This window comes from Cydia splendana, chromosome 3, assembly GCF_910591565.1.
Source record: "Cydia splendana chromosome 3, ilCydSple1.2, whole genome shotgun sequence".
Classification (NCBI taxonomy): Eukaryota; Metazoa; Arthropoda; class Insecta; order Lepidoptera; family Tortricidae; genus Cydia; species Cydia splendana.
The window spans coordinates 23,972,031-23,997,708 of record NC_085962.1 but is presented as its reverse complement, the minus strand read 5'-3'; the positions used below and the strand labels follow the sequence as shown (position 1 = coordinate 23,997,708).

The window sequence follows — 25,678 nt, the reverse complement described above, 5'->3', positions numbered from 1 at the left end:
GTCGGATCGTATAATCCGCCGTATTACATTACGGCTAGCCGTTTTCAAAAACAGGGGCGTTTTGAAATGCGGCGGTTTAACGATTAGCCGGATTGAATGCGGCTGAATGAGAATCCGCCGGAATGTATTCGGCGCCATACGTTCTTCAACACGGCTAGCCGTAATGTAATACAGCGAGTCATTAGCCGCCGCTTTGACAGTTTTTAGTTCCCATTTTTAACACCCGTGGCGCTGCCTGACAAACGCTGGGGTGTCCATCAAATCTGGAGTTCGTCGGACTGTTTCTTTTCAAAAAACATTTCTTTCGCAACTTAACTAGACGGAGCCCCGCTTCGCGGGGCTCCTATTTCTGAGCGGTTTGCCCTTCGGGCATCTGAAGCTACCTAACGAACCTAACCTACCTACCTATTGATTTAGTGAGACGTCCGTGAAAACATTACACTTTGGGGAAAAAAGCGTAGGTAGGTAAGTAGGTTAGGTTCGTTAGGTAGCTTCAGATGCCCGAAGGGCAAACCGCCCAGAAATAGGAGCCCCGCTTGCGGGGCTCCGTCTATTTAAGTTGTGAAGGAAATGTTTTGGAAAAGAAACACATGTAGTGCGGTGGGACCATGGTAAAAATAAATTAAATTGCAAACATTGTCAAACTCCGGTTACGTAGGCGACCGAAAGAACTGGTCACTCTACAATCTAAAATAGTAGTACGATGCGGCTAAACGTTGGCCGCCTTATTGAAGAACGTATCGCAATGACAATCCGGCTAATCGTCGAACCGCCGCATTTCAAAACGCCCCTGTTTTTGATAACGGCTAGCCGTAATGTAATACGGCGGATTATACGATCTGACTACGACATATATATTGGCATATATTAAGTATATTATGGCGTATTATATTTCCTGTAGCAGTTATAGTAATATTATAAGTAATTTAGGTAGATATCCATGTCTAAATTGAGAGCTTAGCTGACACTGACAGGCCAAATAAGTAAAATATATCAGAAGAGACTATTCATACTTATTTAATAAAATTTTACGTTTCCCATGTTGAATATTATTGGTAAAAATACAAATCGAGTAAAAAATATAGCAAATTTATTGAATTATTCATCAACATTGTTCTCTTTGGACATATTTCGGCCTAAATAACGGCAATCACCTTTGTAATACATATTATTGTATTGGCAGGGTGCACACAAATTGTACTCGCAGTGGTATTCAATATATAATTCTAAACCAACAATGGTACTTTGTCGTGTCGCGGGTTTAGCCTCGATAACAGGTGTAAATAGCATCGGGCAAAGTCACAAAGCACACATACAATAATTATTTGAATGTGCTCTGGCATCGCAATTGTTAGATGTAAATTTAATAATGGATTCCAGGAAATTAATGTGAGCATGTGCAAATATACTCGGGGATGCTCTATCGATTTGCAGTATTTCATTGCGTCGAATTTCGCAACAATAGGTAATCGATCCGCTCGGAGGCTTCAATCCATACTTAGATCTACAAGTGGGGTTTCACTTCGTTAAAAGTTTATTTTTCACTATTTAATGTTTAAATAACTTCCTTCAAAACTCTTTAATTTTTTAAATTCCATTAGTCCCATTTTTATCAAAATCTATTGTGACAACGGAATCCATAAAATGGAGCCACGCCGTTTTGTCACCTAAATAGTGTTTAGTTTAAGGTTCGAAAATGTACTAACGTAAAACTCGTATATGTATTTCATAAACAAATACCAATACCTATATATCGCATAGGCAAGGATTTCAATTGAAAAAGTGTCTACTGAGTAAAGCACAATCGAACTAGGTCGAAATCTCTAGAACAATTCTGAAATTAGGTTGGTGTATAAAATAATATGTTGTTGCCTGTTTTTATGTCGAGACCATCTGATGTTTGGGGATCTCGAGGAACCGCCGCCATTTTGGAATATATATTTCATCTTTTCGAAATTCTCCTTTTACTCTGAATCTACGCACTCTATGAATACCTATGTCTAGGGAACCATTAAAATTTATTAAATTAAGCTTGGAATAAATTTAAAAGTGGAAAAATTACTGTCGTGGGCGAGACTTGAACTCACGGCGTTTATTAAATTCTTAAAATGAAAAAAATAAACGTTCATGGAAAAAAAAACTTTAACAAGCAACGGGTTTCGTCAATCCATTTCCAGATTCTCTTAATGTATAAGTGGGCAGAACACGAAACCCACTTTTATTCATTTTCACTATTTTATTCATTTTCAATATCAAAACCGTAACATAGTAGGTACCAAATCTGTTTACAATATTAATAACAAACTTAGAATAAAAAGTAACCTAAAATTAAAACTACCTACAAAACTAAAACTAATACCTATTTGAAAATCTGAATAGGTACTGCTCAAGTGCTCATGATTGTGTTGTCTAATTTATAGAAGTACGTAAGTTGAAAAGATACGAGCGTGACAGCCGTGACAGGACTGGGGTAGAAAAGCGCCAGCCATAATATAAACATGTTTATTCCAAGTTGTGTAGAGTCAGACCAAGAAAAGTCTGCAGCGGATTTGATAGCCCACGCAATGCACGTGTTATTTTAAACGTCAAACTTCTATGAAATTATGACGTATAAATAATACTTACACTGCGTGGGCTATCAAATCCGCTGCAGACTTTTCTTGGTCCGACTCTATTATATTTCTTAGCATAGTAGGATTTCTGTGTTTTTAGGGTTCCGTACCTCAAAAGGAAAAAAACGGCACCCTTATAGGATCACTCGTGCGTTTGTCTGTCTGTCTGTCTGTCTGTCTGTATGTCCGTCTGTCACAGCCCATTTTCTCCAAAAGTACTGGACCAATTAAGTTAAAATTTGGTACACATATGTAAATTCGTGACCCAAAGACGAATATCTTACGTAAACAAATGAATTTTAATCATGGAGGCCACTTTTGGGGGGTAAATGAGTAAATTAAAAAATGATTTTTAAACTATATCGTGTTACATATCAAATGAAAGAGCTCATTTTAAGAATGTCAAATATATATTTTTTGTAATTTTAAAATAAATAGTTTAGAAGTTATTTAAGAAAAAATATAGCCAAAAAATTACCATTCCTCCCCCTTTATCTCCGAAACTACTGGGTCTAAAATTTGGAAAAAAATATACAAAATAGTTCTTTACCTATAAATGACAGGAAAACCTATTAGAAATGTGCAGTCAAGCGTGAGTCGGACTAATTACTTAGTTTTTGATCTGACCCCTACGGGTTTTTTAAAGGCAATTCACTCGCGTTTCACATTTAGGGCCCAAGATTAAAACATGCTAATTCTTATGAAATATAGTTTTATTTCTCTATGACAGTAATGAATTGACAATTGCGCAGACTTTTCTTCCCCGCGCAGACAACCCTGCGCGGGAATGTGCGCAGCAGCTACAGGGCTCCCCCTCAAGCGAAGCGTACTGGTCGCCTGACGGTTCTACCTGACCGAGTACACTTTGCCGGAGGTTCATTAGCATTACCAGGTTCACTCAGATTCACTGTATAGGCGGGCTTTAAGCGGTCAATGGATACTGCGACGACCCGTCCTGGCAATTGTATTGTGAAAACTTTATCACTACGCTTCAATACTGGATAGGGCCCTTTATATGGAGCTTGTAGCGGTTTGCGCACTGCATCTTCACGCAGGAAAACATTTTCGCAATTCTGCAAATCAGGATGCACAAAAATCCTTCTACTGCTAGAGTGTACCTTTTGCGTAGGCTTGAGATCATTTATGATTTGCCGAAGTTGTTCGACGTAATCTAAATTTATGACAGGATTTACAGAAATGGACGATGAAATGAAATCTCCTGGCAAACGGAGTGAACAGCCATACGTAAGTTGGGCTGCACTGACACCAGAGTCGCTGCGCAGCGCTGAGCGTAGTCCAAGCAGGACAGTGGGGAGTTCTTCGACCCATTTATCTCGATCACACAGCCGCGCCATAAGAGCTGCCTTTAGGCATCTATGCCAGCGCTCGATTTTACCATTGCTCTCTGGGTGATATGCTGTTGTACGTACTCTTTCGATGCCAAGTAATTTAGTCAGAGATGAAAAAAGTTCACTTTCGAATTGACGGCCTTGATCAGTTGTTATAGTTGATGGGCACCCAAAACGTGCGATCCATGCTTCGTATATAGTTTTAGCCACAGTTTCAGCAGTCATATCTCGAATAGGTATTGCTTCAGGCCAGTGCGTTGTCCTGTCTATAATTGTGAGTAAATACCGGTGTCCAGCCGATGAAGTACTCAGAGGACCGACGAGGTCAGTATGTATATGTTGGAAACGTGCGCTCGGTGTGAAACATCCGACGTTGCTGTAAGTATGACGCTGAACCTTCGATTGTTGACATTGGATACAAGTTTTGGCCCAAATGCCGACATCCTTGTTCATAGATGGCCAAAAATACCTCTCTTGTATCATCTTCCTAGTAGTCCTGATACCCGGGTGACTTATATTGTGCACGGTATCGAAGGCAGTGCGGCGTAAATCTTCAGGTATGTAAGGTCTAATGGCTGATGTAGATACTTCACAATAAATCGGCTCTGCTGAGTTTGGCAAGATGATTTTCTTTAATTCTATATTCTTTTTTAGTAACAAATGGTTGATAGACTTGTCATTCTGCTGTAATTGTGCGAGTTTATCATAGTCGAACACGGATGGTGTGGTGATAGTCTCGATGCGTGACAATGCGTCCGCAACCACGTTATCTTGGCCACTTACGTGCCTGATATCGCTGGTAAATTCGCTAATGAATGACAGCTGTCTGGAACGGCGAGGAGTTTCTGACTCAGATGACGTTTTCATAAGTGCGTATGTCAGCGGCTTATGATCCGTAAAAATGATTAACTCACGGCCTTCGAACATTTTCCTAAAATGTTTCACAGACATATATATAGACAATAATTCTCTGTCGAACGTACTATATTTTTGCTGGGCGTTTGAAAATCTTTTTGAAAAATATCCCAACGGCTGCCATTTATTGTTAATGCGTTGTTGGAGTACACTTCCCGCGCTCTGGTCGCTAGCGTCACAAAAAAGAGCTATAGGCGCGCTATGAGAAGGGTGGGCGAGCATCACAGCATTGTTTATAGCTTTCTTGCATGCCTCAAATGCCTCATCCGCTTCAGGGTTCCACTGTATGACAGTTTTATCGCGTTTCTTGCAGTTATGCAAAAAAAAGTTTAATGGCGTTTGAATTTGTGCTGCGTTGGGAATGCTGTCGTGGTAAAAGTTGACCATTCCAAGAAACCTTCGTAGTTGTTCGATGTTTTCAGGTTTTGGGTAGCTGTTAATAATTTGAATTTTGTCTTCTGGTGGTTTAATTCCGTGCGGTGTTACTGTGTAGCCGAGGAACTTGACAGATTCTTGACCCAACACGCATTTTGAGGGGTTGATTGTGACACCGTATTCGTTCAGTCGTTGTAGGACTGTCCGGAGGTGATTTTCATGAGTCTTCGCGTCCTTTGATGCAATGATTATATCATCGATGAAGGGGAAAACATAATCTAGACCAGCAAGGACTTGATGAATAAATCTTTGAAATGTCTGTCCAGCATTTTTTAACCCTTCTCTCATCATCGGAAACTCAAAAAGACCGAATGGCGTAATTATAGCGGTTTTGTCGATATGATTTTTGTGCATAGGAATCTGTTGATACGCCCGGTTCAAGTCGATCGTACTAAAAATATTCATACCGTGAAGTTGGTAGGTAAAATCTCTTAGTCGAGGAACGGGGTAACGATCGGGTTTTGTGACAGAGTTTAACCGTCTATAATCTCCGCAGACTCGTATGTCGCCATTTTTCTTAGGCACAACGTGAAGTGGACTTGCCCAGGGGCTCTTGCTAGGTCGACAGGACTGTTGCTCAATCATGTGATCAAATTCCTTTTTGACTGCAAGGTACCGGTGTGGCGGGAGCGGGCGTGGGCGTGCATGTACGGGAGCTCCATTAGTCTCAATGTAGTGCTCGACGTTGTGCTTGGGAGCGCTCTTCATTGAAGATGGTCTTATAATATCGGGAAATTCACTGAGAATGTGATGATATTTTTGTTCGAGATCAATGCTGCAGATCGTCGGCTGCGAGGTCTTACAAATCGGAGTTCTGACAGCAAGGTTGGTTTTCTTATCAATCAGACATCGTCCGTCAAGATCGACGAGCAATTGGTGGTACTTCAGAAAATCAGCGCCGATGATTGGCTTACTAACTGCCGCGATAATAAACTTCCATCTAAATGTACGTTTTAAATTGAAATCTAGGTCCAATATCTTTTCGCCGAAAGTAGGTATTATGCTGTTGTTCGCTGCATAAAGGTTGAAGGAGGTCGGACGGCCACGGAATCCTTTAGGCTTTGGAATGACAGAAATATTTGCGCCAGTGTCAATAAGGAATTTAATTTTGGTGTCTTGATCAGTAACGAACAGGCGGTGTGAAATATCCGATGCGCTAGTTCCCGCCTCAGCTAACGTCGGTACTAGTTTTCCTTATTATTGCTCTTCTTGAAATTACAGGGGATGGTGCACTTATACGCTGAGTCGCCGAAACGTCGGTGATAAAAACAGATGTCGCTCGAGGAAGGTTGGAGATTTTGAAAATTGGAGCGCGTGCGAGAATACGGACGATTAAATCGCGAAGCGTTGAATTGCGGAGCTGAATATGTGTTGCGACGGTACTGTTTCTGTTGAATCTTGATCTCGGCGACTTCACGAACGAGATAGTCCAGCTTGTCTTCTAGCGTTTTCTGCGGCGAAAGAGCTTCACTGGAAGTCGTAGAAGTGGATGGCTGTGCCGAAATTGCGGATATTTCTTTACGTGTCTGTTCTAAAATTTTATCTGCCATCAGTGCTATGTCGTTTAAATTTATGTCTTTCATAATAGTATCGCTGGAGGCGACGACGGCTCGAACGGACAAAGGCAGATGATTGGACCACAGGATACGGAGAGCTGTTTCGGAGATATTGCTACCGGCGAGGGTTTTCATCCGACGCAGTAACTGAGATGGCTTTAAGTCACCGAGCTCCATTTCGGATAAAAGACGTTGCAGACTACGTTCTTTAGACTCCTCGTAGACGGTAGTCAAACGGGTTTTCAAGGTTTCGTACTTTTTAGTTTCAGGTGGTTTTAGTAAAATGTCGCTTACTTCGTCCAAATCCTGACGTTCTAGTTTTGCTATTGCGAGTTCGTACATTGCCTGGTCGCCTTTCTTGAGGGGGGCGACGATGGATTCAAATTGCACAAACCAAAGTCTTATTTGGTCGCGCCATATTGGCGGAATACGAATGTTGGTCGCGATACCTGAGAGCTCTAGCAACGGGCTCGAAACTGCAGGTTCGAACTTTTCGGTCGTTTCGTTATCAGACATGTTTTTGGAAGGCTGGGTGCTGCTCTGAATGCGGGGTCACCACTTTAGGGCCCAAGATTAAAACATGCTAATTCTTATGAAATATAGTTTTATTTCTCTATGACAGTAATGAATTGACAATTGCGCAGACTTTTCTTCCCCGCGCAGACAACCCTGCGCGGGAATGTGCGCAGCAGCTACACACATATAAAAAATACATTGTTAAAAATTGGGTAATGTACGGAACCCTTGAAACGCGAGTCCGACTCGCACTTGACCATGAGGAATCGAGGGAACTCCTCAAATATTAGGGGCTGTCCATAAATTAAGTCATCGATTTTTGACGATTTTTGCCCCCCCCCCCCCCCCCACCCCTAAAATCATCCAAAAATCATGCTTCGAATGACCCCGTTTCCTCCTACGTCATGCTACCATCATCCGATGTCCAGACAGCCCCCCCCCCCCCCCTAATTTGAAATGACGTAATTTATGAATAGCACCTTAAAGGCATACATATAGTGACGACGCATAGTTCACGTTTGGCGATTTGTCCTCTTCGTTATGTATGTTAAGCAAGTTAAGTTTTTAAGCCACATTTTTGTCAAGCTCGAGTTCTGCTGATGGGATCCATGAGGAATCGAGGGAACTCCTCAAATCTTAAAGGCATGCGTATAGAGACTTTTGTATTTTCATCAGAAAATCAAGCATTTTCATTAAAAACTGTCGCATTTGATGAAGTGGAACTGCTGATGATGATCAGAACGGAACTCTTCAACGACGCATAGTACACGTTTGGCGATTTCGAATTTCGATTTTGACGGAGCTGGCCCTGGACCCAGATCTGGACCTGGATCCGGGCTCTTATCTGGACCTGAACCCGGACCTGGACCTGGACTTGGACCTGGACCAAGACCTAGACCTGGACCTCGACCTGGACCTGGTCCTGGACCCGGAACTGGACCCGGACCCGGACTCGGACCCGGACTGGGACCCGGACTCGGACCCGGACTCGGACCCGGACTCGGACCCGGACTCGGACCTTGACCCGGAAAACCACTGATACCTAAACTAAATAAACCACTATGATTACCTACCATAAAATGTAGGTACTTTATAAAGTAAAATGATGCCAAACTTACTAGCCCCTCCCGCTCAAACCCCCGTACACCGCACCGCATGCGCCGTTAAGTGGGTTAGGTTAGGTTTGAACTGCGATCCTCACAGAACCGAACAAAAGTGGGTTAGGTTAGAACTGCGAGCCTTACAGAAACGAAATGCTACTAGACTAGAAAAGTGGGTTTGGTTAGGTTCGAACTGCAATCCTCACAGAACCGAACTGCTATCACAGAATTGGGTTCGTTAGGCTAAAACTGCGACCCTTACAGAAGCGAAATGCTACCTACTAGAAAAGTGGGTGGTTTTACCTACTTAGAAGTCGGTTTAATTTTCTTAAAAAATATTTTCTACTATTTTACGTCGCACTATACGAGTAGGTAAGTAGGTGCAACAAAATCGCTCTATATATTTTTTGCCAAACCGCGAGTTCTCAGTTCGGGGCGAACTACTAACTAATAGTTATTTACCGGAGTAGTAATATGGATGTCGGCGGCCGATCGTAAGATCCGGCATATCGTGAAATTCCTAGGCATATCGTGAAACGTGAAAATCTTTGACTCGTTACGCTACGCGGGGCTCCTATTTCTGGGCAGTTTGCCCTTCGGGCATCTGAAGCAACCTAACGAACCTATCCTACCTATATATTGGTTTAATGTGACTATCGTCAAAACATTACACAGGAACATTACGATCTGCCTGATCTTACGATCGGCCGCCGACATGGATAAATCTTTAGCCTATAATAATAATAATGAAAACACGACCGAAGGGAGGGTTTTAAATCGACACGAGTTGCGAATTACCTATTCGCACATGTATCGTACAACGTTTTACAGTACATATGGCCCTTTAAATTTTCGACATCGTTACGTAATGTGCTAATTATCGCACTAGTGCGGTAAAGTAGCACCATACGTACCTACTGTAAAAGTTATTACGGAAGTATTTACTAATGGAGGTATTAAGCGTAAAAACTAATTCTACACGGACGAGATTGCGAGAAGAGACTAATTAGGAATTGTAAAATACAAGAACTCGTAGGTGCATTAAAATCTTTCGAACATACAACCATCAACTGACAAAGTTAGACACAGCTCTTACCAAAAACTGTTGTATGTTTTAATTGACTATCGAGAGTCAGTTACTTAGATAAATGCACGTTAATCAATTACGCCAATTAGACTTTATAGTATTTTATACAATCGTGATATAATAGAGAGTTTTTCAGTCGAGTACCGTGTTTAGGCAACGAAGCTTGCTGAGTTGCCTAAGTAAGGTACGAGATTGAAAAGCTTGATTATATCACTATTGTATACAATACTTTTTCTACGAGTCAACAAAAATAATACTTTAAACTAGTATAATCATACAAACAAACCAAAAGTATACAGCTAAGATTCGCGAGCAGCCTCGATACCTTCATTCTGGTACGCAACCCGGCCGCCGCGTCCCACGGCGGGATGGTCAACGACACCTTCTCGTAACTCATGAGGCCCTGGTACTTGCTCCGCGCTAAATTCAATTTTTAGACGGTTGTTTTCTCGATATTGGTCACCGTAGCCTATGGAGACTAACAAGCAACACTAAGTGGTATTCGTAGTCTATGGATGTTGCTATTTTAAGGGTGTCACATGCGCGTTTCTGACTTATGAATCAATTGTTTCTACTATACAACCTAAAATAATTAATTTGAGCTATGGTTTTGTTTTTTTTTCTTGATCGCGGTGAGCTGTGATTGGTCAATTTCATTATAGTTGACTAAACTGTATCGAAATGAATATTATAGTTGAGTTGGGAGCCCATACATTAAAAATACCCAATTGCAGTTTGGTATAAGAAATCTTAATTCAAGAATTACAGTCGACTAGTAGAAAAAAAATGTATCAATCGACACTCCACATTGCTACGAGTATGCAATTGCATCCGTTTAAAAATTTAACTATGCGGTTCTATCCAAGGTGACAATCGCTTGCGCTTCGCCATCGAATCGCTTTGTGTCTCTCTCTCTCTATCACTCTTCCTTATTAGTGTGACAGTGACCAGTTGCGTTTTGTACGCTACGGGGCCAGGTGTGTCGCTGCCGTGCTTTGTTACAATGGACTCGATGAGTGTTTTATTCATTGATTGACCTAAATAAAATTGTCGAACAATGAGCCTACGAACTACGAACGCCACCGGCCGATTAGTACTTAAATTAGACTTGCAATTGACGAAGTCGCTTGCGAATCCAATATAATTCTTCAAGTCAAATTAATAGGCAGTTAAAAATAGGTAGGTAATTTAATCATTCGATATTAATATCCCAGTTAGACGACGCGATAACTCGCATGAGATTGTGGTTACAGTGCGGAGTCCTATTATAAATGTAATTATAAACAGGTACATCCAATTTAGCCGATTGATCGAATACCGCAATGTCATGAACTCCATGGAACTCGCCGTCTAAATTAATCCTTAGATACTAAACGGCGGTGAGACCGTGAAGAAGAGTTACAGACCTTAATACTCGAAAAGCTATTTTTGATTTCCTTTTGATTCTTATGGCGTGTCGTCTTCGAGCCAGGGCGGCGGCGCCCGCGAGCAGCGCGCCTTCGGCACCGGCGTCGCTGTCGGACTCCTCATCGCTGGCGCGGGGCACGGCGCTCGGCGCCGGCGGCCGGGCCTTCGAGCCGCCGCCGGATGCCCTGCCCGTGCCCCACGACAGCATCGAGCTGCGCAGAGACCTGAGCGTCTCCGTTGTACTGCAGGCCCGCTCACTGCACCATTCAACAACATATCGGCGCACCGATTGAGTGACCCACACGGTTCACGCGCACTTCTCACTCACTTCACTACTGTTCCATGCTACAAACTCACAAATGCGGTGTTAAATTAAGGTCGTCGGTAGGAATGTGATGATGGCGCGCGTAGCGAACCCCCGGCGGCATATCACTGTGCAAACACCGCTATCTCGCGGCGTAGGTACATTAACTTCGATCACTCGGTAATGTGGGTAACGTACTATGAGATATATCGAACCTGCTGGCTTTAAATCATGCTGTCTGATAACACCCGGGTAACTCCTAAATTTACAACTATTAATGTTCATTATACAATACATAAGCCTAGATTAATAAATACCTCATACCAATGTGCCGTTTTTACATAATAGATAATAATCATACGTTAGGTTTGAACAAATATAGCATCGAGCAGTGAAATAATAGTTATTTGTTTTACAAGGGGCAAAGTTGTTTAACCGCTCGTGCTAATATTGATACCCGAGCAAGCGAAAGATTCCAAAATTGAACCACGAGCGTAGCGAGTGGTTCGAAAATGGAATCTTGAGCGTTGCGAGGGTTTCAAAGCACGAGGGTTAAACAAAATTTGCCCCCGAGTGAAACACAAAATTTTTCACCACACCAACCCGAAGCAAATATTAAATGTAAAACATCAAACAAAATCAAACCAAATCAAATCCAAATGAATGTTTTTAAATATTTATCATCCAAAATCATCATTTAAAAGTCAATTCTACCAGCAAACATTAGAAACCAACTCAAAATTTGCATTTGATTACTTTGCCTCACATGTGAATAAAATGCAACTTTGCTATCAGTTTTTGAAGTGCAAAGTAAGCCTTTCCGAGCCGGTGTGGTGAGAAAAAAATCATATGAAATTCCATGTACATTTTGTCAGGTATTCAGTGAGTGAATTATTTGCAGTGTGAATAAAATATGAACCGAAGCAATAACGTTCGCTTTACAGCGACAACAGACGGGGAATTCAAATGAAGAGGACTCCATATTGTATGAGTCATGGCGGCCTCCACGCATAACAAAAGCATGTAAAATAATACCATTTCCATTCTACAAGTTGCTCGTATAATATCATGTTATAACGATTTTTTTAAGTAGTCAAGGTTACAATGCGGGAGTCAATAATTACAGAATAGGTGACGGCAATGTATTACTTAACCTTCACAACAAACTGATTTGATCGTTATTTAGGAACCTATATAAGTAGGTATCTTTTTTAACATATTAAATATTCTACTTATCTTTAACATCAATATTTGAAATCTCTATATAGGTACTGAGAGCAGTAAACTTCGTGTAAATACAGTGTAAATAGTACCTAATATTACCGAACTTTAGAGACCGGCATGCTCACATATGTATGTATTGTATTTATACATTTAGCGGTGTTATCAGACAACAAACAAATAAAGTGCGTAAACTTGATAATATTCAGCCACTAGGTTAGGTCTTTTTTTGGGCCCAGTAATCAGTATCTTACGGAGGATCTACCTAACATCTTGGGGGAGACTAAAGCTCACAGACTCCGTTGGTTGGGCATCTTGAGAGAATATAATATGAAGATCGGAACGCTGAGTCAATGGAATAAGTAAACTTGATATTAAATAATTTATATGCACTGACATCAAAAAGACATCTAAATTATGTCATTCAGTTATCGTGCATTTCGCTCGTACTTGTCTGTACATATATTGATGCGAGCGAGACGCAGAATAACTAAATTACATCATTCAGATGTCATTCTGATGCCAGTGTACGTTCGAATTAGCATGCTAATAACAAGGGCTTACTCACAGGTACCTATAATCTAGTTAAGTATTCTTACACTGAGTGTAAATGGATCATCAAAGAGCAAAAAGGACGTGACGTAGTTTCCATAGGTTAAGTGGTTAACCCAACGAGCGTGGGGTTCTAATTAAATTCACGGTTACACTTAACCGAAACTGCCGTTTTTGTCGACCTATATAATTATAAGTAGGACACTGGACAACACCACGCGCAAGTTGACTGATAATATTATCCTTCACTGTAAATTTATCCTCATGGTTATTACTTATTGGGGTTTATTTGAAATAACAATATCCCCATATCACTGTTGAAACACATTGCATGATAACCTCACTTTGTGATGTATATAGATCCTAGTATTTATTTCACTGAACACTCGCTTGCTCTACACCTACGTTAACTTTAACTTCCCGGTAGGTGTTAGTCGGGTAGTACGTGTTTGTATCGATAAACACTCGCGCGAACTAAAGTAACACGGAGAGTTGCGCCGGCGCGGCGCGACGCGGCGCGTGGTCTGGCGGTCACACGCTGCGTACACGACATTCGTGTCGCTCCGAAATAGAAATGCTTCCAATAGCACTCGCGGCTACAAAGACACACACTTAACAACTTATGACCTCGAGTTGATTCGCCAGACTTGTCTGCCACTGGACTCGAACAGATTGATTCAATTTTATCTAGATTACCGCTATAGTGAATGAATTCAAAGATATAGTGGCAACTATATCTTTGAATTCAGGAGGAATTCAGCTTACCCCCACAAGTACTGTGGTGCAAATGTACAATATCCCCATGTCTCATGTCTGACTTGTCTGAGACACTGGGTAAGTTGAATACCTCTTGAAGTGATACTTCAAGAGGTACTGCAGGTCCCTAGAAGTCCCAGTTTGCTTTATTACCTAATTTTGAACGACTGTTATATGTTATAATTTTGTTATCATAGTCAGGTAAAAACGTTCATAATGTTTTAAATCTGTTCTGCCTCTATGTTTATTTAATTGTTTTTTCCTTAAGCTGTATATTTTACTGAGGCATGACAATAAAGAGTACCATCTATCTATTTTAATTTTGATAAGTACTTACAGGTTGAACTCGCCGCATTGCTGGTTATTAAAATAACTGAAGTAAACATTCGTGGAGAACGACACACGATTCACGCATTCACGCTCAATGAAATATTAACTCGAAATTATGTGACCGTCCGTAAACCTTAGGTTATAAAAAGTAAAGTTGGTTCCGATGCAACACTATAGTTATTTGTTTTACAAGGGGGCAAAGTTGTTGTTTAACCGCTCGTGCTAATATTGATACCCGAGCAAGCGAAAGATCCCAAAGTTGAACCACGAGCGTAGCGAGTGGTTCGAAAATGGAATCTTGAGCGTTGCGAGGGTTTCAAAGCACGAGGGTTAAACAAAATTTGCCTCCGAGTGAAACACAACATTTTTCACCACACCAACCCGAAGCAAATATTTAATGTAAAATATCAAACAAAATCAAACCAAATCAAATCCAAATGAATGTTTTTAAATATTTATCATCCAAAATCATCATTTAAAAGTGAATTCTACCAGCAAACATAAGAAAACAACTCAAAATTAGCATTTGATTACTTTGCCTCACATGTGAATAAAATGCAACTTTGCTATCAGTTTTTGAAGTTCAAAGTAAGCCTTTCCGAGCTGGTGTGGTGAAAAATAAATTCTATATCTACTAACAGAAACACAGCAACATAACAACATCGCGAAACACGGTAGACGGTAGGCAGGTAAAACAATATTGATCATTAGCTAAACAAACACGGGAACTAATTTAATTTGTTTTAATCATTGGTCCTGGAAGACGGGAAATGTTTGTTAATTGGAATTGAGCGAACTAACTGAACTGAACTTCCTTGTCGGCCTGCTAATGCTGCGTAATGTGTCACGAGGAAAAGGGACGACCGGTTCTCCATACAAACGTAGTCCCCATTTTCCTCTCTGGATATTGACATCATGGAAAATATTTTTATGAAATAAGATCCTTTTTATCTTTTGATTTAAGCTATGCCCTTTTGTTTGACTTTTTAGGTATTTTGATTATTATAAGAGTTAGGAGCGAAAAACGAATTCCATACATTTTTTTCTTCTAATAATAAAATTATAAAAAAATCGAGAAATATCGGGGTATTGCTATGGTCAATATATATTAAATTGTGTATAAATATTTTGTATAAAGTCAATAGGCAATTAGGAGGAAAATAGCGACTACGTTTGTATGGAGCAGCGATCGTCCATTATCCTCTTAATCACTAAAGGCCCATTTACATTATACAACTTTCTTGGATAAAATTAAGGAAATAAAAAATTGCTCCGTCTAAATCAAACGTGATATTCTTGCATATTGAAAGCAATTTGATTTTAATTCTGGAACAAAAGCCAACAGTGGGTGCGGTGCACTGTATATAACAACTATGGATATATTATTGGTCGATATAACGATCAACGGATATAATTTATTAGATATATACATACGAATGACATATCTTTATCAGATATATCTCTCATACAGTATAAAAGGTATTTGCTATAATACCTTTCAACCTAATGCTAAGGTAGTATAACGCACATACTTTATAATAAGGTTCGGTATAACATTAATTAGCTATTATGTATTATAGACATATCATTTGATGTTGGAGAGTCGAATCAAGTATGGTATGGGTTAAAAAAATAGACACAGGAATCCCCATATCTAAAGAGGAAGGCGGCTCGGGGGGGCTCGCATGACAAAGAAGAGCATGTACAACCGCTGTTTTAGGTTGGGTTAGGTTAGGTTCGTTAGTTATCTTTTGTCCCTCAAAGCAGAAAATAGAAGCCCCGCATTTGCGGGGCTTCGTCGATTTGTCACCAAGTCATATTTGCTATGTTAAAACCTATATTAGTATGATTTCTAAATGTAAGCTCTCCGCATAAATTTTATTTTATGGATTGAACCTAATATAATTTCACACACGATAAAATAATGAAGTAAATATTTTCAGTAATTTATAAATGTTGGGTAATTCAATTTTATAGACGAAATATTTAATGTATGTAATATCATATATTATACAGTTAGACATTATGTCATTTATAACTTATATTGGGTAATCGTTAGATTAAATTTATTTTATATCTACCTTTAACTATACAATATAAAATTATTCCTCTTTTTGGTATACACATTATTGACTATAGGACCTTGGTGATATATCTTTCAAAATGATACCATATGTTGTTATATCGAATGAAAATATATCATTTATTGTTATAGCGATCATTACACACCCGCCAATAGTGCGTGAATGCAAGAATTGCCGCTTTAACTATCATTCAAAAGATGGATTCCGTGTGTATTCAGTATAGATGAAGAAAGCCCAGGAATGGTATTCCAGGTCCAGGTGCTTGGCGAGAAAGTGCCCCCAGCAAGGCTCTCGTTGAAATAACTTCACATCGAAATGACTTTAAAATTTTTAATGTTGTTAATGATTTCATTATGTGAGCAAAATCTTCTACTCCAAATTGTATGGAAAAAGCTTTAAGAGCAGAATCGCAGTCCTTTCGATCACCTATTTTAATTTTTTTTTCCGTATCCCACAAACATAGCAGCAATTATTTCCTGTCAATGTTTGTATTCGATAATTGAATTCTATTTTTTATTATTGCTCATGTGTGAACTCTTCAATTCAATTTTTGAATACTATTATTGCAACAAAAGAATTGCAGATTTTTGTACAAGAAACTTGTATAGGTAATCTAAATGGGCCTTAATGAAATGACGCAACACTACATATATCGGTTGTGTGCTGTGACTCCCTAAGCTCCTATCAGCGGCGTGTTTCTGTTTGTATGCCATTAGTACAGGATAATCCTCCTTAATGTCGTCAAATGTTGACTAAACGAATACTTCGTTATGATGACTAATCCTAGTTGACTACGGAATCCTAATAAAGGGGTACCTATACCATGTGTCTACTTGTAATCGTACTTCGGTGTATGTTAGTGTCAACACTTTTTTATTTAGCTATAATACAGAATGATTCATGAGACGTGAGCAGGACTAATCCTGCACACTCAGTAACTGATAATTGATCGATCACCGTCGTATTTAGGAGAAACAACAACACTTTTTCCTATTTTTTTAACCTTTTGGTGAGGGCAAATTTAATTCTCAACAATCATGGTCACCCTACAGGACCTAATTAATAAACATAAAACCTCTTTCACCGTAATGGCATTTTGATTACGAAGAAAATAAACTGTCAAACTTGAGTGAGATAAGAGTTTTCAAAAGTAACCAGACCGTGATGACAGTAATGACAATCAATTTGACACAGAATATCGGTAGTTTAGTATTCTAATTTTAGGGTGACCATGCATGTCGTAAAAAAATTAATAACTTTTTTTTTTCAACACGACTAGAAAATTAACGTTAACCTCACTAATACTGATACGAAACAGTTGCTTATAATGAACGATATGCGCAGTGTTAGTCCTGCTCACGTCTCCTGAATCACCCTGTATAGGTTGGGCTTAATAGAAAAAAAAAACCGTCTATTTTTATTACGTACCTATATGCTCCATTTTTTATAAATTGAAAAATTATCTACTAAAATTTTACGTGACAGCTACTCTACACAAAAATGAACTGTCATAGGGACCATCATTCGATGCAATAGGTTGAAATAAACAACATATTCTGGAGAAGGTGTCTATTATATATTTAATTACACAAACGGGTCTACCGCTATATAATTTCATTGTTTTTACCTTTAATTCCGACGTTTCAGCTGAGTTGCACCAGCTGATGTGGTCACGGAAAGACTGACGTCGCAACAAATGTCAACGGAGATATTAATAAAACGCCACTAAACTACCCGAAATTAGTTTATAAAAATGTTCGGGGTAGACAAAGAAATTGCAGCTACCCGTTAAAGTTTAATGTTTATTGTCCACGGCACGACACGCAACACTCACAGTATCCGTACACTGGTCCGAAGATATATCCGCTGGTTTCAACATTTGAATCACTGGCCCCCAAGTAGACGATAATTTATTACCATTTATTAGGTATCTAGTACCATCGCCCACACTGTTAACTGTACATCGGTGGACCTTATGCCTTTTGTAATAAGGCCCACCGATAAACAGTTAGGAGTGTTGCTGTTGTACAATGAATACAAAATATGATTACTTTTTTCATCCATTACGTATAATTCTGCCCTGAAGGTGAAGACTTAATTGGGGGCCAGACGCCAGACCAAAATGACAATCGTTAAAAGAAAACGCCAATCGAAACTTGTTGTATTGAAATTGGACGTGACTTTTCGTAGCATCTGCCAATGTATTGGACGGGTGCATTACATTAGTTATAATTACTTTTCATATATTATAGTTTGTTATATCGTTATTTTGAATAACGTAATAAATGGCATACTACCGTAATACCTAATTAACGGTATACATAATGTTATAATTGGTATAATGGTTATATGGTATATTTACACTTGGTCTAATATACATTGCCATAATTATTACATACTCTAAAGCATATTATTTATTATAACAAGTGACATCACATAATTATTTGTGTGGCATAATAGTTGCATGACATAAATGGGTTAGGTTAACTTTGACCCTCCCTAGAATAAAATAGCTAGTAAAAGAAGTAGACCTGCGTACTAGTTATAAAAAATATGTAAAACTTTACGTTATTATCTTATTATTAAATAAAATATGACAATAAATGTTATACAATATATGTATTTATACTTGATAAAATTGTATAAAGTATTACGTTATACAAAAATATTATATAACAAATGTCATTATAAAATATGTCTATATACTATTTAAAAATTATATATCATTAGGCATTAATAGCAATGACAGTTTAGATGAAATCACAATATAACAAAGGAAACGTATAATAAAAATTACATTATAACATAAAATACCAGTGGCTCTGTGAGCTGTAGACCTCGCGAGCATATCTTATTGGGCACGACGACAGCGCCACACAGTCAGCCAATAACCCTTACTTACCTATCTCTGGGAGCAGATTCGTTTTTAGGGTCATCAAAAAAAAACCCTAACCTACTGGGAGCAAATTCGTTTCTAGGGTCATCAAAAAAAAATAACCCTAACCTACCTGTCTCTGGGAGCAGATTCGTTTTTAGGGTCACCAAAAAAAATAACCCTAACCGACCTATCTCTGGGAGCAGTTTCGTATTTAGGGTCATCAAAAAAAAATACCTTAACCTACCTATTTGAAAAAAACCTGATAATTTGTACCACTAGCATTAAAAAAAAGACAAAATATGGAGATAGAGAATATTTACTTAGTGAAAAAAAACCTACTGATTATTTTAACTACTGGGATTAAAAGAAAAGGGAATAAATTGAGAAAGGGAAAATTTATTGTATGAAAAAAATGTCCACAAAAATAAAATAGAGCGAAGTAATTCCACTGGGAAAAAATTGGAACGGTGTAATTGCCTCGAAGAAAAAATAATTTTCGGGAATTATGAATGTGGCACTCCAAGATTTTGAGAAACGGGCCCCAGATCATTAAAAAACAGACAGTATCATACAGTCTATATAGCGGCCAAACAATTTTTTTTTGGATAAAGGATGCCTCACGCTAGACAGGACCGGGGCCGGGCCGAAGCGTCCGGCGCTTTGTTTTCTAAGATACGCGGCACGTGATCACCGATCAGCCATCATCCAAAATGATATTGTGTCGGACGCCACGGCCCGGGCACGGCTCGGTCTAGCGTGAGTCATCCTTAAGTCTTCTTGTATCGCCGTAGTCTGGTAATGCGCGGATAGAATCCAGGGCGCTTGTAAATTCGTAGTTTGAATTACCCGATAAATTAATGTTCTATGGGGGCATGCAAGCAAAGCCAGGCGCAAAAGCTAACAATATGTATATATTTGAAATGTATTAAAATCCCTTTCGATTGATATACAACACGTCATCATTACTTATTTGTATTTTTTTTTGGTTCGCGGCTTTATGACCTCTAGAGAGCAGGAGCACCGTGTTTGTTCTTACAGTCATATCCAGTGGACGATTTGAATGACACATCGTTTGACAAATTATAATTAGTACTTTAGAAGTTATTACTGCAGAGATCGGAAAAATTTGCGACATTGTTTGCAATTATGTGGACATGACTCCAAAATTAATCAAAATGTTAATTAATTATTCATTGAAATATAATTTGAATTATTGGAGATAATAGTTTATTTATAAAGTGCTTATATGCACGTATATACTATGTATAATAACTTTTAAAAAAATGACGTTACGACGACGATGAATTACATAAATAATTATTAGCAAAAGGTTCGTATTTAAAATGGGTATCGTTTCCGTAAATATTTATATATAATAAATAAATAACGATTTTAAACTGACACGATTACTTACACTAGAAATAATACCCAATAACATGGTATATTACGCTATGGTTATTATTTCTGACGAAGAAGTTTTCTAGTTCTACAGATATAAAACCTCCGTAGATTCACTTTTTCTTAATATATATATTTTGACGTTTATAATTGCCAAATTCGTCATAAGTGTCATAATTACCGTACCTAAATTACCCTCCGTAGGTATCTAAAAGGTAGTAATATTAAATAATGGCTTGTTCTGTACAATCTTTACTGATGGGTACTGAATATCGCCAGTTTAAAAACGAATCAATGGCGAAAATAGAAATAAATATAATACGACGTGGAAATGGTATACAAATGCGTATTTATATTTATAGTGATATAAATTCAAACAAGTATACAGATACTAAATTAAATATATTTTCGTTTTTTGCAGGAATAAAAAAAAATTGTTTATGCCGCTGTTATCTAAACTTTAAAGAAAGGTGTTTGAAGTTTCTCTTGAAACTAATCGATTCATCAAAATTCGATGAATGTTGGGAAATGGTAATCGCTCTCATTCGTAAATTTCAATGCAACGATGGTCAAGGTAACTTTTCTACATTTCTAAGTTGATGGTTAAATGCACTAAGAACTATGCATGTAAATTACTATTGACTGTATTGATTTCTATTTGTATTTTGTATAAAAAGTCAATGTTTGTTTTAGAAGTGCAAACCTCAAGAGATACCACATGTATATACACCACGGACACAAAATTGCGTATTATGTTAAAAGCGGTACCATTGCATAATTTTGAGAATGATCCATGTTTGTCGGTAAACTTGTTGGAATTTGTTGGACAATATGGCGCGTCGTAAATCTAGTTCTGATACAGTAAGTAATTGGATTAAGGGGTATGATGAATTTTCATTTAATGGTGTGACGTTATTCTGCAATTTATGTAGAATTGATATTGATACATCTCGAAAAAATCATTTTACCAGACATGCGAAAAGCAAGTTACACTTGAAAATAAAGGATGATCTTACTAGAGATGAAAATTTTTGCTATGATTTGACTTTGATGATGATTTGTGCAAATATACCATGGAACAAGTTAAATAATAGTTACTTTCGAAATTTTTTGAAGAAATATTGCATCGGGTTTAAAATTCCTTCAGAGTCGTACATGAGAAAAATGATATTTCAAAATGTTTATGAAAAACAAGTGATACAACTTCGAGAACAACTAAGAAATGGATGCTTTTGGGTGTCAATTGACGAGAGTAAGGATTTTTTAGACCGCAAAATTGCACATATACTGGTTAGAAATTTAAGCGAAAATCAGCCCACTACTTGCTATTTGATTGCATCTAAAGTTATGGATAAGGTAAACGGTTCCAGAATCTTGAATTTTTTTGAATCAAGTTTACGATGGCTGTGGGAAAACCTTGCTGAAGAGAATTTCAAAAAAATATTTTTGTTTACTAGTGATTCGGTAAGCTATATGTTAAATGCTGGACTCAAAATTAAAACCAAATATCCACAAATTTTGCATATAACTTGTTTGGTACACGGAATCCATAGACTTTGTGAAGAAGTGAGAAAAAACTTTGAAGACTTAAACACATTGATCAACTATGTTAAAAAAACTTTCTCCAAAGCTCCTTCCAGGATTACTACGTTTAGACAAATGAATCCAAACATTCCCTTACCACCTCAACCCGTAATCACACGATGGGGTACTTGGATCCAAGCGGCATGTTATTATAATGATAATTTTGCAGCAGTAAAGAGAGTTATAGAAACATTTCCCAATCGTGATTGTGTATATGTCCGCAAATGTAAACAGATTATGCAGTCGGATGATGTCGTTGACAATTAACGCTTCATTTCACAACATTTCCAATACATTTTGGCTGTAATAAACAATTTACAGTCTTCTTCAAATACTGTCGAACATACTTTAAGTAAAATAACAACTATATTAAATAATCTGGACAGTATACCAGGAGCAGTAGGTAACCGTTTGCAAGCTAAAATGAAAGCCGTACTTAACAGAAATCCCGATTTTGAGGTTATCGCCCAGAACTTACAACAGAAAGTAAATTCTGAATTATGCTGGAATGATAATATTCCTATAAAACTACTGAAATTTGCCCCATTAACATCAGTGGATTGCGAGCGGAGTTTCTCAGCACTTAAGTATGTTTTCGATGTAAAAAGAAATAGACTGACAGCAGAAAATTTGGAAAAAATACTGACAATTTTTTTTAATAAACCTATACTTTAACAAACTTTTGTATTTATTGACTAGGAATCAAATTATATGTCAAGTAAAAAATTAATTAACTGAATAACATTTTGATTGATTTTGGAGTCATGTCCACATAATTGCAAACAATGTCGCAAATTTTTCCGATCTCTGTAATATTAGGAAACAAATGAACATAATACATACATACATACACAAGTACATACCGGTCAAAATCATAACCCTCCTTTTGCGTTGCCGTAGTCGAGTATTAAATGTATGACTCGGTTTAGAATAAGTTAAAAATTGAAAATGACCAAAAAGCTCAATTTTTAGGGATATTTATTGTTTGAATAAGTTGCTAAGTTACCAGTACCAGTCATATATTCTCATATTTGACAGTATATATATATTATGTATATATTCTACGATGAACTACCGTTACCTAGTTTGCGTTTGTAACAGCGCCATCTTTTAGGAAATTAGGTCATCAAACTATATCGGCTCGAACAGTTATATAGAAGCTTGTAAAAATGAAACTCGCCCGCGCTTGATCAATCAACAATATGAAATTGTCAACTTATTCAAAATAAAAAAATATAGTAAATTAAAAAAAAACAATACGAAATTTAAGTGTAAAAAAATACAAAAAGTATACCAGCATATAATTCCTGAGGATCGAACCCAGACCCTCCGTGCCAACAAAAAAAGCAAACGTTTACAAAATGCACCATGATAGTTCTTAGATAAGCTGCTGAAATTCAGCTACTCATTCTCAAGTTAAAATTAAATATCTCAATACCTCCGAAACCAGTGAAATAAATTTTCTGAATTTTTGGCCGTATAATCTGTTAACATAGTATCTCAAAAAGAAAACACTCGTATGATACCGATACGACTATTTGTTTAGGCGCGAGCTATCACAACTTTTCTATTTTGAAAAATTTCCATAAACTGGTTCGACAGAAAAATTTTATCGAATCATAGAATTCGGTTACAAAATTTCACGAGAATCGGTTAAGAATTACGACCTGTAGAGGAGAACATCCGGACATACAAACTAAATATCTTAATATCTACAAAACCAGCGAAATAAATTTTCTTAATTTTTGGCCATTTAATCTGTAATAAACATGTCTCAAAAAGAATAAACTCTTATGATACCGATACGACTATTTGTTTAAGCGCGAGCTATCACAACTTTTCCATTTTGAAAAATTTTCAAAAACCGGGTCGACAAAATTTTTTTATCGAATCATAGAATTCGGTTACAAAATTTCACGAGAATCGGTTAAGAATTGCGACCTGTAGAGGAGAACATCCGGACATACAAAAGCAAAACGCCCGAGTCAAAACGTAGACCTTCGCTTCGCTTCGGTCAAATATATAAAATGGCGTTATAACAAACGTATGATATTTTTTTTATAATTATATTAAGCATTACACACCCGTATTGGACATTTTTTCTTTTCATTTAGCATTTGATGTACGATTGTCATCTTGACTAGGCCCCCCGGTGTTCGTTAGTCCGTCTATCGATACGGTAATAAAAAGGAAATCGGGATTAACTGGTCAAAGTCAAAACAGGAAATAATATTTAGTAGTGGCTCTTTTATGACATTCTTGCACTATATTTCTTCAATCTTTTACCTTTATAACGAGCAGTTCTTATATATTTATTTGTATATTGGATCTCGGAAACGGCTCTTACGATTTGGATGCTATATGGGGGTTTTCGGGAGCGAATATTCGATCTAGCTAGGTTTTATCTCTGGGGAAAATGCGCACTTTTGAGTTTTTATATGTTTTCCGAGCAAAGCTCGGTCTAATAATAAAATCCAGGTACTAATAATAGAATTAGGTAGGCACACCTAACTCTCCTAATAAACCTGGCTCTCTGCATGTGAATCAATATCACATGCAGAGAGCCAATAAGGTATATCAATACCTTTGTGTATGTTGGTAGTTAAACCGGCCTGGAACCGCACGACACCAGCACCACACAATAGCAAATTGAATAACGTGTCCGTGCCTGATAACATTATCTCTAGCAAGCCAGTTTGCAATCAACCGGCTTCCAGGCGATTATCGGCTCGGGAAACAGGAACGAGTAGTGTGGATTTTGTTTAATTGACTTGCTAGTAAAACGTAAGTACAGTAAGTACTTTAGATAAATTATACTTAACTCTCGCATCGAATGTCTCTATCGACAGTTCCTTCAAGTTTCTTTCGGTTGGTAATTTAAAAAAACTAAACGTCCTAAATGTGTCACACACACTCTTTATAACAGTTTTTAATGATTCACGGTTAGTTTCACTAGACTTATATCGACCGCGATATGGAGTGTGATTACCTTTTGTATTGTTACTGTTATTACTTATTAGTGTTATTGTACAATACAAAAGGTAATTTTCATTCTTCGTCTTTTAAAAGAAGGCTTTAAGAATGACTCACGTTAGACCGGGCCGTGTCCGGGCCGGAGCTTCCGGCGCTTACATTTCTATGACATGACACGCGATCACGTGATGCTTTCCATAGGTAAGGCTGCGCCGGAAGCTCCGGCCCGGACACGGCCCGGTCTAACGTGAATCTTCCTTAAATAAAACGATTTCACGAATGTCAAGTCTGCCCTCCTAAGCTAAAAGGCAGTTTTTCGACATTTTGCCAAAATTGACTTTTTGTGATATTCGTAATGTAGAGATCGAGATGCATCGACCACTTTGGCCCGTTTTCCGATAAGTGGCTTAGTTTTCGAGAAAAATATCGTAAAAAGACCGTATTTGCACTAATTTTCTAAGCGTTCCTAGTCTAAAAAGCGACTATTTGACAAAGCCAGGCTAAAACAACGTATATGCAGCTATACGTTTTTTTACGCTCTGGTTTGCGTAAAATCTTATCCACCATGTCTAGCCTAAAATAACGTATAAGCCAAAAACTAGGCTAAAAATACGTAAAAGA

The 25,678-nt window shown here is 38.0% G+C and overlaps 1 protein-coding gene across 1 annotated transcript in view; it reads right to left on the bottom strand.

The window, feature by feature from the left end:
* LOC134806750 (diacylglycerol kinase zeta-like) overlaps positions 1 to 11,561 on the bottom strand; it is an 89,683-nt gene extending 78,122 nt beyond the window's left edge. The window contains exon 1 of the mRNA XM_063780070.1: positions 10,977 to 11,561. Within this exon, the coding sequence (XP_063636140.1) occupies positions 10,977 to 11,185 (209 nt within the window). The 5' untranslated portion in view covers positions 11,186 to 11,561. The remainder of the gene's footprint in view (positions 1 to 10,976) is intronic.
* Between the last annotated feature and the right edge of the window lie 14,117 nt (positions 11,562 to 25,678).